This window comes from Martes martes, assembly GCF_963455335.1.
Source record: "Martes martes genome assembly, chromosome: 2".
Lineage (NCBI taxonomy): Eukaryota > Metazoa > Chordata > Mammalia > Carnivora > Mustelidae > Martes > Martes martes.
The window spans coordinates 191,108,306-191,121,013 of NC_137889.1; the positions used below are offsets into that span (position 1 = coordinate 191,108,306).

The 12,708-nt window shown below is 34.9% G+C and overlaps 1 protein-coding gene across 10 annotated transcripts in view; it reads right to left on the reverse strand.

Annotated features, from left to right (window-relative positions):
• Positions 1-12,708, reverse strand: part of EPHA5 (EPH receptor A5) — a gene marked incomplete at both ends in the record, with an annotated part of 340,499 nt that overhangs the window by 21,803 nt on the left and 305,988 nt on the right. For all 10 annotated transcript variants that reach the window (XM_080797649.1, XM_080797650.1, XM_080797657.1 and 7 more), the window contains 3 exons: positions 864-1,013; positions 3,839-4,048; positions 5,474-5,535. In XM_080797649.1, coding sequence (XP_080653775.1) covers positions 864-1,013; positions 3,839-4,048; positions 5,474-5,535 — 422 coding nt within the window. The remainder of the gene's footprint in view (positions 1-863; positions 1,014-3,838; positions 4,049-5,473; positions 5,536-12,708) is intronic.

Here is a 12,708-nt window from a genome sequence, read left to right on the forward strand (position 1 = left end):
ATCAGTGTGCTGTTGAGTTAAGATTGCTCCATATACTGGTTTCAGAAAGAAGTAATGAGGTAGTTGATAAAGCACTTAAGATAGTATGTGGCACATAGTTAGGGTTCAGGAAATGTTAGTTGCTTTCATACTTGTTATTTGAAGGGCAAATATCAAATTTCAATGTAATCCAAAATGGGAAGGACTGTATTGAATAGTAACAATGGAAAATTACAAAGGCAAAGACCAAAGAACCATGTGTCAGGCATCACATAATACTCTGGACTTGGACAGAAGAGTTTTTCACAGATCCTCTAATTTCAGGTTCCTGTTATTCTAAGTGTGAATTATTTTTCTATATAAGAAAAAAATCTGTGCTTTTCCACAAATTAAATAGACAATCCAACTCTTCTTATATATATATATTTTTTTAATTTAAAGAAACTTAGATTATTATTTTTATCCCCTAAGAACATCGCTATTAAATCAATATCATTTATCCTTTTGGTTTAGGGTATTAGCTGCCTTTATCAAATGCAAATCATAGAAACTTGGCTGTCAGTATTCATTCTCTGATGGCTCCTTCTTCATCTTTGAAAATGGGAGTGACATAAAATGAGTGAATTGTCACTATAGTACAGCTAACACTCTCTGGCAAGGGACTGACTTTTATGTAATAGTAACTTCCTTTCCTTTGTGCTAACTTATTCTGAATTTCTGCATAAAGGCTATTTTGACAACAACAAAACAGATCAGAGGATAAGCAAAGTATTTCCTTTTTTTTTAGGCAACTGTCATTGTGAGAAATGAAAAATTTTCTGCCTCCTGACTCAGAGAACAAAGCACTTCATTCCAGACTTGAAGGAGAGTAGTTCCATACTTACATCTTGATTGGTCATCTCCCAGTAGGGTCTTTCCCCGTAAGACACAACCTCCCACATCACGATGCCATAGCTCCAGACATCACTGGCAGAGGTAAACTTTCGGAAAGCTATAGCTTCTGGGGCAGTCCATCTGATTGGAATTTTGCCTCCCTAAAATTGAAAAAGAATAAAAGAATTACCACATACTTCAAATGAATCTCAGGATATTGCTGCCTCACTAGAAAGATCTAGAAAGAGATGTAGCATTTTTAAGTGAATCTGTTTGACAGCATGCAGTCTCTTTTCACATATCTCAGGCCGTAAGCACTTGTAGGCTGACTACTAATTGGCTGTCCGGAAGGTTTCTGGTTTAAATTCTGTTTGACTACTGGAACACATACAGGACCCACATCTCAATTACAGTATCATGATGGCAGCTCGATGAGGGGAAAGCGGGCAGTCAAGCAAATCAATAAGGTATACTTTCATGACTTTCTAACAGAGAGGAAAGGACTAAAATTCCCAGGGCATTGTTTTTGTTGTTGTTGTTGGTATTTTGTTGTTGTTGTTTGTTTTTTGTTTTTCCTTTAACATAGGAATTATAAACGGGAAGTCTTGGTTGCTGAATGCAACCCTGAGAGGTTTAACAGTTAATAAGACAAGCGTGAAAATCATGTATAGTTATATTGTCCCCTATCACTGTGCAATTTCTTTTAGACTTGACTTCTCTTATTTTCTGCCAATGTATGTTTGTGTTTGTTATGTTACAGACAGTTTTTATTTTCACCTAAGAAATAGATCTCTCATTTAATTTAACCATATTCAAAATTATGGCAATTAGATTGTGGGGAAAACTTATGACATTATCAAGTTTGGAATTTTTTAATGGTAAAAAAAAAAATGGTTTGGTAGGTTTCCTCTTAGTTCACAAAATAAACACTTTTATATCCTGCAGGCAAACTCAGGAAACCAAACATTTCATCCACAGGCAAAAATATATTTAAGGGGGAAATGCATAGGCTTTGAATATTTTCATATAAAAAAGATTAAGATTAACTTATACCTTCCCATTTTGCAGAGAGGATATAACTTAACACTAGCAAAAAATGGAACTTAAGTTGCTCTTTATGAATCAAAGTTTCAAGACATAGGGAAATAACAGTTTGATGGAATGCTTGAAGTTGTTCCATGAGCTGAGGTTGATTTGAACTATTCAAACTACGTTTAAATTATTTGTCCTTTATATATATGGTAACACCACTTTAAGAAGACTTTCCTGATACATACTTTTGTTAATTAAACATTCATAGATAAGATCACATCATTAGGCATGGCCACGTGTCATTGGGATATCTATAATATGTTCTCACTATTCCTCTTAAAATCATAGTTTGTTGATTTACTTCAAACTTTGGCCTAGGATTTTTCCTCTGGTCCTCTGACCATCATATCTGACATCACAATTATCTGTAGTTCCCTTATCTTCTCATCTCTCAGTATATGGATTTTCCACAAACTGCTCTCACAGCTCATTTCAGAGGAGTAGGTCTTACGGGTCTCAGGAACTCTGCCTCCGTTCCCTTCTCCCCAGCATGATACACTGACACAGACCTTGACAAATCTATTATATGCATTTAACCAAGATACCAACCAATCATACTGGGAATGGACTTTTCTATAACCTCCTTCTTGCTTAGGCTAAGTTTATTAAGTGTAGCTCTAATCCCAAGAGAACTCTTAATTGAGGTTTCATTCAAGGCAAATAATGACAATGATAATTAGGTTTAGAGGAAGAGGGATATTCTACCAATTAATTTATCGATTTATTAAGCTAACGATTAGAGGGCTTTGTTTGCTTAGATAAGTTACTCTTGATTTTCAGTATAGTACAGTCCCTAAACATTCATGAGCCACAAAGCAACACTGAAAAAAATGAAAACAAAAACAGCTTTATAATCTATGAAAAGAGTTTATTCTTAGGCTATGAGTAGAAGTCATTTTTTAAAAATTGAAATAAATAAGCAAATGTGTAATATATCTATCTTAAGAATGTGAGATGCCAGAAGTGATCTTCTGTATTGAAACAAAAGTTAACCAAATCTTATAGTGAAAAAGATACAATGAAAAATATTTCTAGTTTCACAAGGAGTTGGAACATTAAGGATATCTAATTTCATGTTTTCTTGACATTGAAAAGATTTAGAATTAAAATAAGGGATTCAAACTCAAAAAGTGAAATACACAGACTGACCGGAAAATTCTGTTGTACCAATACCCACAGTTTGCCAGCAGAAAAGAATTGTCGAGTACATACCATATTGATTCAGGAAGCAATTACTTTGCTGGAAAAGGATGTTGATTTATGCTAATTATGACAACATGAGTTAGTGACCAATTTTCCATAGATGTGAGCTTAACAGTTAATATAGCATGTCAGGGAAGTAATTAGGCATTAAAATACCACCAGTAAATCAAAACTTTTTGAAGGAATAGTTCTTTTATTTCATATCATGTGAGTCCTTAGAAGGTAGGTTTAGCTATTTCTGTATTTGTTTTATAAATGCAGACACTATAGTGCAGAGAGTTTAAGTTATCCAATAATGTTATACATGCTTAGATATTCATATATATATAATATTAATTACTTTTAATGTAGGAGATTCTCTCTTTAACTTTCTCTTTTACATTTAAAACTCTGAGTAATTTATATATTATTGTATTCACTCTGAATCCAAAGTTTTTGTTTTCAGTATCTGTAGGAAGAAAAATGAACTATTGTGCCCCAGAAAGTGAATACTCTATTTGAGTTTAATATATAAATTTGCTGATATTCAACAAGTAGAATTGTCAGGTTTTTTATCCCCCCCCCCACCATTCCTTTCTCTCTCTGTCTTCCTATGTGAGAGGAATGTCTTTTTTGCTATTTCCTTTAAAAATCTTTAAAAATTAATTGTCTCTTATCTATTGTGTCAGAAATGCATTCTGTTAGATCTTACCCTCGTGGTGTAGGCTGCCTCAGGATCATCTTCTAACACCCTGGAAAGTCCAAAGTCAGACACTTTGCACACAAGGTTACTGTTGATTAAGATGTTTCTGGCAGCAAGGTCTCTATGCACGTAGCCCATGTCAGAAAGGTACTTCATCCCTGCAGCGATGCCTCTCAGCATGCCCACAAGCTGAATCACAGTGAATTGCCCGTCGTTTTTCTATTAAAATGATGTAGAAATATTAATCCAGCAACAACAATCACTGGGGGGACATTTAAAAGGATCTGCCTTCAAGCCCCAAATTAATACTGTCACCAACCTCATATGCAATTTGTATCTGAAGGAGAATGGAAAAAAATATGAAATATATCATTAACTTTGTAACACAGATCAGTCCTCTGCTTGGTCAAAGCCAACAAGGCTTTGAAAGCCCTTGTCAAAAATTTCAGTTAGTTGCCCTAACTAGCATTGTAATCCCTTTATTCTCAGTCATCAAGGAGCACGTTCATCCCTCCAGCCTAGTGCCTACCTTAGATGAACGTTGTGCCTTTTTTGAGGTGCTTTGAGATAAGCTAGCGGGATAGGCATATTGGGTTAAAAAAAAAAAAAAAGAAGTGACCGGAGGAGACAAAGGAGATTCTTCAAGAGCATGTAGAAGGAAGAGGACAGAGCAGTGACCAGGACGTTAGTGTTTCTCGGCAGCTTGCTGACCTTGTCAGGGGCCCTGGACTTAGCACAGGCACACAGCATAACGCCCAACTAATGATTATTTTGAAAAGTAGGAATAATATGGCCTTAAGAGACTAGAGAACTTGAAGATATGGATAAAAAATTTCGTAACAGAATCTGGTAGAGACTGGAGATGAGAAGAAAACTTGGCCTGGTCAGTAGACGGCCACCATCAATGCACAGGACCCTGGAATAATCCTCAGAAAGGCCATCGTCCCATCGCTTCGCCTAATCAATGGTAGCAGTCGCCGTATGAAATGTGAAGAAGTAACAGGCTATAGGTTTAATCAGACGTGCAAATATGTTACATTGTCTGGCACAAGATATAGAGTAGTAATACAGGGAGGTACCAACAATAAAATTTAGATACTTGCAGGTAAAAAGAATTTTTTCCTACAACCTAGAAGATCTGACAGCATTAGTGATACTGTCTGTTACTATATGGCCAGTCCTCTTGTATGAAGAGTGGCTGGCTCTCAGATGGATTATGAGTCTATTTGACACTTTCATCAATACAGATGGTTTGCATGGACCTTAGACATTTTTTTTCCTTGATACTAGATACTCTGAGCAGGTTAGGTACTTGTAGAAAATCTTTTTTTTTACCCCTTTCCTTTTCTTTCCTTCTGTCCTTCTTCCTTCCTTCCTTCTTCCTTCCTTTATCACTTCTTTCTTTCATTTTTTGGAGGGCAAATTAACAAACATTTCAATAAAACTGTAGGGACATACTAATTAGATTTGTTTAAGTTTCTGGAAAGGGCAATTTATAAACCAAATTTTATTTTTTGAAGTATAATTATTCTGACTCCAGATACTTCTATTGATTTAAAAACTCTCAAGTGGCTCAATTTCAACTTCAACATCACAGGCAGCATACAAACAACACTTTGAGTAATAAACGTGTTTCAAACCTACCTTTAAAAATGTATCTAAGGATCCATTTTCCATGTACTCTGTCACTATCATCACTGGTTTGCCTGGAAAGAAAACAGTGGTATGAACTGCAACTTTTTGATTTTGCATTCTTATCTAGGAAAAGTTTACTAGAAGGTTTAATTTTTGTCCAAACTATATATATTCTTTTAAAAAGTGTCCTCTTCGAATAGCAAGTAAATTCGTGACATGCCGTTATCTTACTGTAATGGGTGGGGCTAATGAGAAGAAAGTATCCGAAGAATAATAACATTGGCATTTCAGATATAATAATACATCATTTTCAATGTTAAAATCAATTTGTGTCAAAATGAGTTTGAGGGTGCATTTTATTCTAGAGGTAATGGTAAAGCATTGTGAATGTATTTTCTTTTCCACAATTCTGAACAAAAACTCCTGTGCCATTTAACTGCACTGCTTAAGAATCCTTGACTATATGTTGTATTTTCCTAACTTTCTATATTCTTGTATATTCTTGTATATTCTTCTATATTCTTTCTATACTCTTTTCCTCATGACTACTTCCCTTTTTCTTCTGTGTCACACACACAATCTCTATCAATCCAAATATTTTCATTCTTCAGAACTCTGTTCTAATTCCTCTTGCTATCTGGAAACTTCTCTTGCAATCATTTTTTCCTCCCCCTTCCATGTCTAGTACAGAAGAACAAGCTAGAACTTAGCGGGACAGACTCCAGAGTCACACTGCCTGGCTTTGAATTCCTGAATGATCACTTACTATGACATCATCTTGGGCAAGTCAGTTATTAGCTCTGTGCCTCATTTTTCCCATCTATAAAATAAAGGTGTGAATGGCACCTGCCCCGTAGAGCTGTGGTGAGCATCCAGCAAGTCATAGGGTTATGCAAGTCGCTTACAGTACAGCCTATCACTTAGAATTTGTTGGTTAACTTTCTGGCTGGATATAAGTTGTCTAGGAAAATAGATCATATCTTATTCCCTATAAAATTATGGCACTTTGAATATAATATATCCATGATACAAAATGAAAAATACAAGATCAAAACCCCTTCTTTATATGAGAAAATAGCTAAAACACGACTATTAATTTTATCACGCCATATTCACCTCACTATATGTAGTTTTTTAAAGATTTTATTTATTTAATTGTCAGAGAAAGAAGGAGTGAGTGAGGACAAGCAGGGGGAGCATCAGGCAGAGGGAGAACCAGGCTCCCCGCTGAGCAGGGAACCTGATGCAGGACTCATCCCGGGATCCCAGGATCATGACCCAAGCCAAAGGCAGAGGCTTGACTGCTGAGCCACCCAGGTGTCCCAAACCTCACTGTACTTTTAAAACATGTCCCTTCACTATTTAATAAAAGCATGCCACATAAATTTGTATTGATTTATTTTGAGGTAAGTAAAAAGAGACCTTATGTCAGAAAAATCTATCTCATAGATCTATTAATAAACTTTATGTATTAGGAGGGGAAACAATGCTCATACATTCAGGAAATGCATTATAATTAACATAATGACATTCTCCAGAAGGACATCTGTATTTTTCTTAAGTGAATAATTCAAGTCATAGAATTAGAGCCTGCGTATTTATTCATACAACACTATCTAGAAGTGCAAATAAAGCTATAGAAAGTTAGACAATTACATACGAAGAAGAAATAACTAGGGAGAAAAAAGATTTTTCATTTCCACATCAAGATCACTTAAAACTTACTATTTCAAATAAAATCATAGGACTGTCTAATTTCTTACTCAGATAATTATCTTTTTTTATAAAATACTTCAGAAGGAATATTCTTTTAATGGAATGTGGTAAGTATATTATAAAGCCAGAGACACATTTCTCTCTTCCTCTTTAACGTTTATAAAAGTAATTTAAAAATTTGTCTGAAATAATTCATTAGGCATATGTTTGAAGATGCCTACATAAGGTGAAACACTACAAGTGCGGAGAATGAGCACTAGAGGTGGGGACGTCATTTGAGCTGAACCTTGGAGGCTTCAGGGGTCACTCATGTCACAGAAGGAGGCAGATACTCCAGCAAGAAGAGGTAGCATCGGCCAAGGCATCTGGTCATGAAAGAACCCATCAAGTTCAACTATGGCTAGAACCCTGGATTTTCACTTCGTCCATCCAGAAGTGGTAGGAGATGAGTTGGGAAATGCTTTTTTAAGAAACCAACAGGCTCACAATAGTAAAATAAAAAATAAATAAATAAATAAATAAATAAATAAATAAATACAAATCATAATGTATTTGTAAATGCCTGTCCCAGCACAACAGAAGAAAAGATTGTAATTTTTTTCTTTAGTAAATTACAATATAAGATCATAAATGGAGAAATGCTTGTAATGTAACTTTAATGACACTGCCACACCCATTTTAATTCAGACAAATTTTAAAATAGACAAAGTTCCGCTTAGACCCTTTTGGTCCCATTCTCACATCTAAGAGCCCATTTCAGACTTTCATTAATGTTGAAGCCCATTTTCTTTTTGAAGTCCACAACTAATGTACAACCCTAAGGGTGAAAGCCAGAATTTCTGACACCTGCTGTGGCACACGCATCTATCTATGTATTCAAAGTTACACCAGACGTAATGCTGGAGTATCCCGGAACGGCCTGCTGTAGTAGACATAACCCCTTCATTTGCCTGATTTCAGGAACTCAGAAGTAACGGGGATGAAGCTGAGTTGGGCAATCCTGGCAGCAGCTTTTTACCAAACACTAACGAAGTATTTCAATAAATGTACAGCTAATAGAGCCAAAGAGTATGTACTGGCTAAACATCAGCGCTGATCCGGCTAGAAGGAGGCCTACATTTTCTGGAATCTGCCTGGGTAGCTCTTTTTTTTTTTTTTTTTTTAATAAAGATTTTATTTATTTATTTGACAGAGAGAGATCACAAGTAGGCAGAGAGGCAAGCAGGGGGGTGGGGGGGAGCAGGATCCCTGCCGAGCAGAGAGCCCGAGAGGGGACTCGATCCCAGGACCCTGAGATCATGACCTGAGCTGAAGGCAGAGGTTCAACCCACTGAGCCACCCAGGTGCCCCCTGGGTAGCTCTTTTATTCTGACTTTAACCCCTATTTACAGAAATCCATTGGGGAAATTGTCATAGTATAACTGGAATTGAAAGAACTGATTTCCAGCAGATATCCAGAGAAGGTAGTGTTAGCTTCCCCGCATCGGCGCCCCTTAGCTTGTAGTATATGGTGGACGTCTTGTCCATCAAACTGAAAGCTGATCCGTGGCTGTCATTACTCACTCTGCCTCAAGTCCTTCATGACTGCAGCAACTTCCCTACAGCTCTACTCACAAAAGTTTCCGTTTTCTCCTATTCTCTTTTTCTAGAATTTCTTCATTTTATCTACCTTTAATTTGTTGGACTCCTTTTTTTTTTTTTTTTTTTTTAATTTTTCTTTTTACCATTACGGGTCCATGGTACATATTTAGTACTGCTCACCCAAGGTCTATTGAGCAGAAATTGGAAAGAATTCCCATGTAAAAGTACTTTTTTCTTTGATGAGTTTGTTTCTTAAAAATACAAATTTTCGTAGCATGCTTTTATTAAATAGTAAAGGGACATTCTTAAAATATGTTTTAAATTCACTGAGCTTAGGAGAAAAAGATGTATACTCTAAAGTGAATGAACTGATCAGAAGATTTATTGACATTGAATAATATACATTTGGATAGAAAAAAATAAGTGATTACTTTGTAGGGAACTGGGTACCTGGCATTTGTTCTATAAGACTTCTTAGATTTCATCACCTAGTTTTAAAAGTCAGATTAATTATTTATGACAGTGTAGGTTGTAATGTCAATAACAAAAAATATTTGAGAAGTATGATAGGGAACTAAAACACTTCTCACATTTTAGAAAATGGGAGAAAAGCAATTAAAATGAATGTTTGCAAACAAGCACGATCTTCTTTTGTTGACAAGAATAAGACACTTTAGGACCCATTCGATTATTTTTCATGCTTGAGTCATTTTAATGCTAATTATATTTAGTTTGGCTTATGTTTTGTCTCAGTTCGTGCTAGCCTGCAAGAATGACATAGCAATAATTAATGTGGCTTGCTCTAACCCTCGTAAATTCAATAAAACTGTATAAATCATTTTCCATTATCCAGCTTGAAGTACAGACAAAAAATAGATTTGCCAATAATTTTGAAAGCATATTATCAAAAATCTATATAAAACGAGCTCATAAAGCATGTCAAAACATGATTCTAATCACAGAGTAGAGTTTTTATATTACTTTATATTATTTACCCAAGACCTAGCCCAGGCAGAGTCTAAGTAGAAATAGAAACATATTTATGGAATTCACCACCCTTTTATTTTAATCATTCAGTATTGGTGATCATAAAAGAGCTACAATTTGTTGATTTATTGGATTTTCACTCTTCACAAGGCACAATGCTATTCTTAATTTTATTAAATTCCATAATAGTGGCATTACAGAAGACATTTTTCAGAAAAAGAAAAGTCAGGCTTAAAAAGATTCAGTGTATGATGGGTTGATGAGTGCAAATGTATAAGAAACGAAGCTGGGAATCAAATTTATGTCCTTCTGACTATAAAAGCTATTTTCCTTTCTTCCACACTATGATACCTATAATTTCAAAATACTTATTTCAAAGTTTAAATTTTATTTTATTTATTTTATTTTATTTAAAAATTTTAAATTTTTATTTTAAAATTTCTGAAGTTTTCACACTTGAAAATGTAAGAAGAAAGATACATGTGAGGTTATTTTACTACAATAGAAAAACTGAGTCTGTTTCCTTACTCTGCGACTTTTTTGGTGCTAACGTCCATCACAAATCCAAAAGAAGAGAAAATATGCCACCCTTGGCAAAGCAGTCCTTTTCCATAAGATATCTCAAAGTTAGGTGAAACAAACTTTGGGTAATGTGGCTCTAGCCCTTGTTTTTCATAGCATTGCCCCAACAGCCTGGAGAGCTGTCATCCATTGGGAGCATATTAGAAATGCATAATCCCAGTCCTCAATCTGATCAAATGAAACACATTCTACATTTTACAATATCCTCAGGGGCACGTACAATTTTGAGAAACAGTAAACTAGGCCACATCGCAGAAGCTCCAGCTAAATCTGGGCTTATTTTATTTACATTGATTCCAGATGCTTTTCTGAAACCATTAGCTCATCAATAAACACTTGATACCACTTAAGCCTCCATTCAGGGAGCATTTGATTTAGAAGCATCATAATTCACTGGAGAATAATTGTCACTGGGTTTCTCTTAGAAATATTTTACAAGACTTGTAAATAATTAAAAGTAAGCCTGTGCTTATACTTACGTATCTACAATTTTATTTCACTCAGTCATTCTGTTTGGGTTAGATTCCATTTAGTACACTAACACTTGCAGCTGTTTGAAATTACTTTTATTTTGACCCCAAGGGAAACTTGAGAAAACTCAAATATCATGGTTCAATTATTAATGGTTAATGGTCAACCAGAAAATGGAATCTTGTGCTTAGGACAGGAATAGATAATGCTTATTAAGGGGATAAGGAAGGGAGGACAAAGTATGGGGCAATTAGAAGGGTACTCATATTTTAATTCCATTATGGCCTTTAGTTGTTGGTTAACATTTTAGAGAAAAATCATTTATAACATTCTGTAATTTTAATTTTGGGAAAGATGATAAAGTAAAAAGTTGATATACCTTACCTGAAACAGGAGCATGAAAACACCAAATATCTCTAAATAGAAACTCAAGACTTTCCATAATATCTTCTTTTATTTCAGATTGTTTGCACTGATAAACTTTTTCAGTAGATGCTCATTTCTCAAATTAGAAATTAATTTGAGTTGTTCTGACATTAGTGAAGGTAGATGATTACTCGTGGAACGGAAATTATGAACTTTTCAGAGGAGGTGGGGAATCCGAGAACTAAGAAATCTGATAGTTTTCTTTTATGAATAATGAAAATAACTTTAAAAGTACAATGTTTAATTTACTAATAGTCAATCTATGAGACAAAAAATTTTGTTTGTATAGTTCTATTTTATTTTTTTGATGAGCAAGAATTAGATTTTATCAGGAAGAACACTTATAAATAGCTAATAATTATTTTACACATATTTCTTAAACTTCATTCTATGCCTTAACAAAGAAAAACAGGTACTGAATCAACGAGCTGGCTTTTATTTCTACTTCAGCTTTAAATTTATTTCCATTGTGGTTTATCACTGGTTCTTAGAATTTATTTCCTTACGTGAAATGCACATTGTAAAATTCAAGTATACTTACACTTTAAAACATTTACATTTTTACATCTCAGGACTAAAGGTAAATCAGTCACTACAACCTTAGACACCTCTCAAATGTAAGTTGTCCAAACTGAACTACTGATTACCAACCACAGTCTTGATTCTACTAGACTTTTCCCTATAAATGGCAATTCCTTTTTTTCAAGAACTAATGACAAATAATTAATAATTATTGACTCTTCTCTTTTTCTCACGCTCCATATCTAAATCACAAGAAGCCTTTCTGTGATTGTCTTCAAAATATCTAAAGAATTCAACTACTACTCTCCATGCTAGATCAGCACCCTGATCTAGTCCATAATGAGGTATGAATAATGTCAGTAGCCTCCCCATGGTCTCCCTGCTTAAATATTGGCTCTTACTATCTATACTTACCATGGCAGCCAGACTGATCTTGTTAACACAGGTATCAGATTCCATCACATCTTGGTTCTAAAGGCTGCAAAGCTAAGACTAAGAGATGGTCTTTACAGGAACCAAATATTGTGCACTGTCTCTCCTCCTACTTCATCTGCAAGTTAAGTTCCTTCCAGACTCCTCTCCTTCATTCCATTGAAGCAACAATGGCCTTGATATTTCTTGAACATCCCATGTAAGTTGCATTTAAGACTTGCTGGTGCTTATTTCTACAACATTCTGTCCCCAGATATTTGTAAGACCCACACCTTCACTTTATTCAAGCCTTACTAGAGAGGCCTTTAACTAAATAAAATAGAAGTTACCAATCCTCAACAAAAGCAATCCCTTGTTTCCTCACCTAGCTTTATTTTCTTATTTAATATATTATAAATATATTTATTCATTTAGTTTCTGTCTCCCCACCCTAAGTAAACTTCATAAAGGCAGGAATTCAGTCTGTTTAATCTCTGCTGTATCCTGATTAATAGCTATGGACATATATTAGGTGGTCAGTTAATATC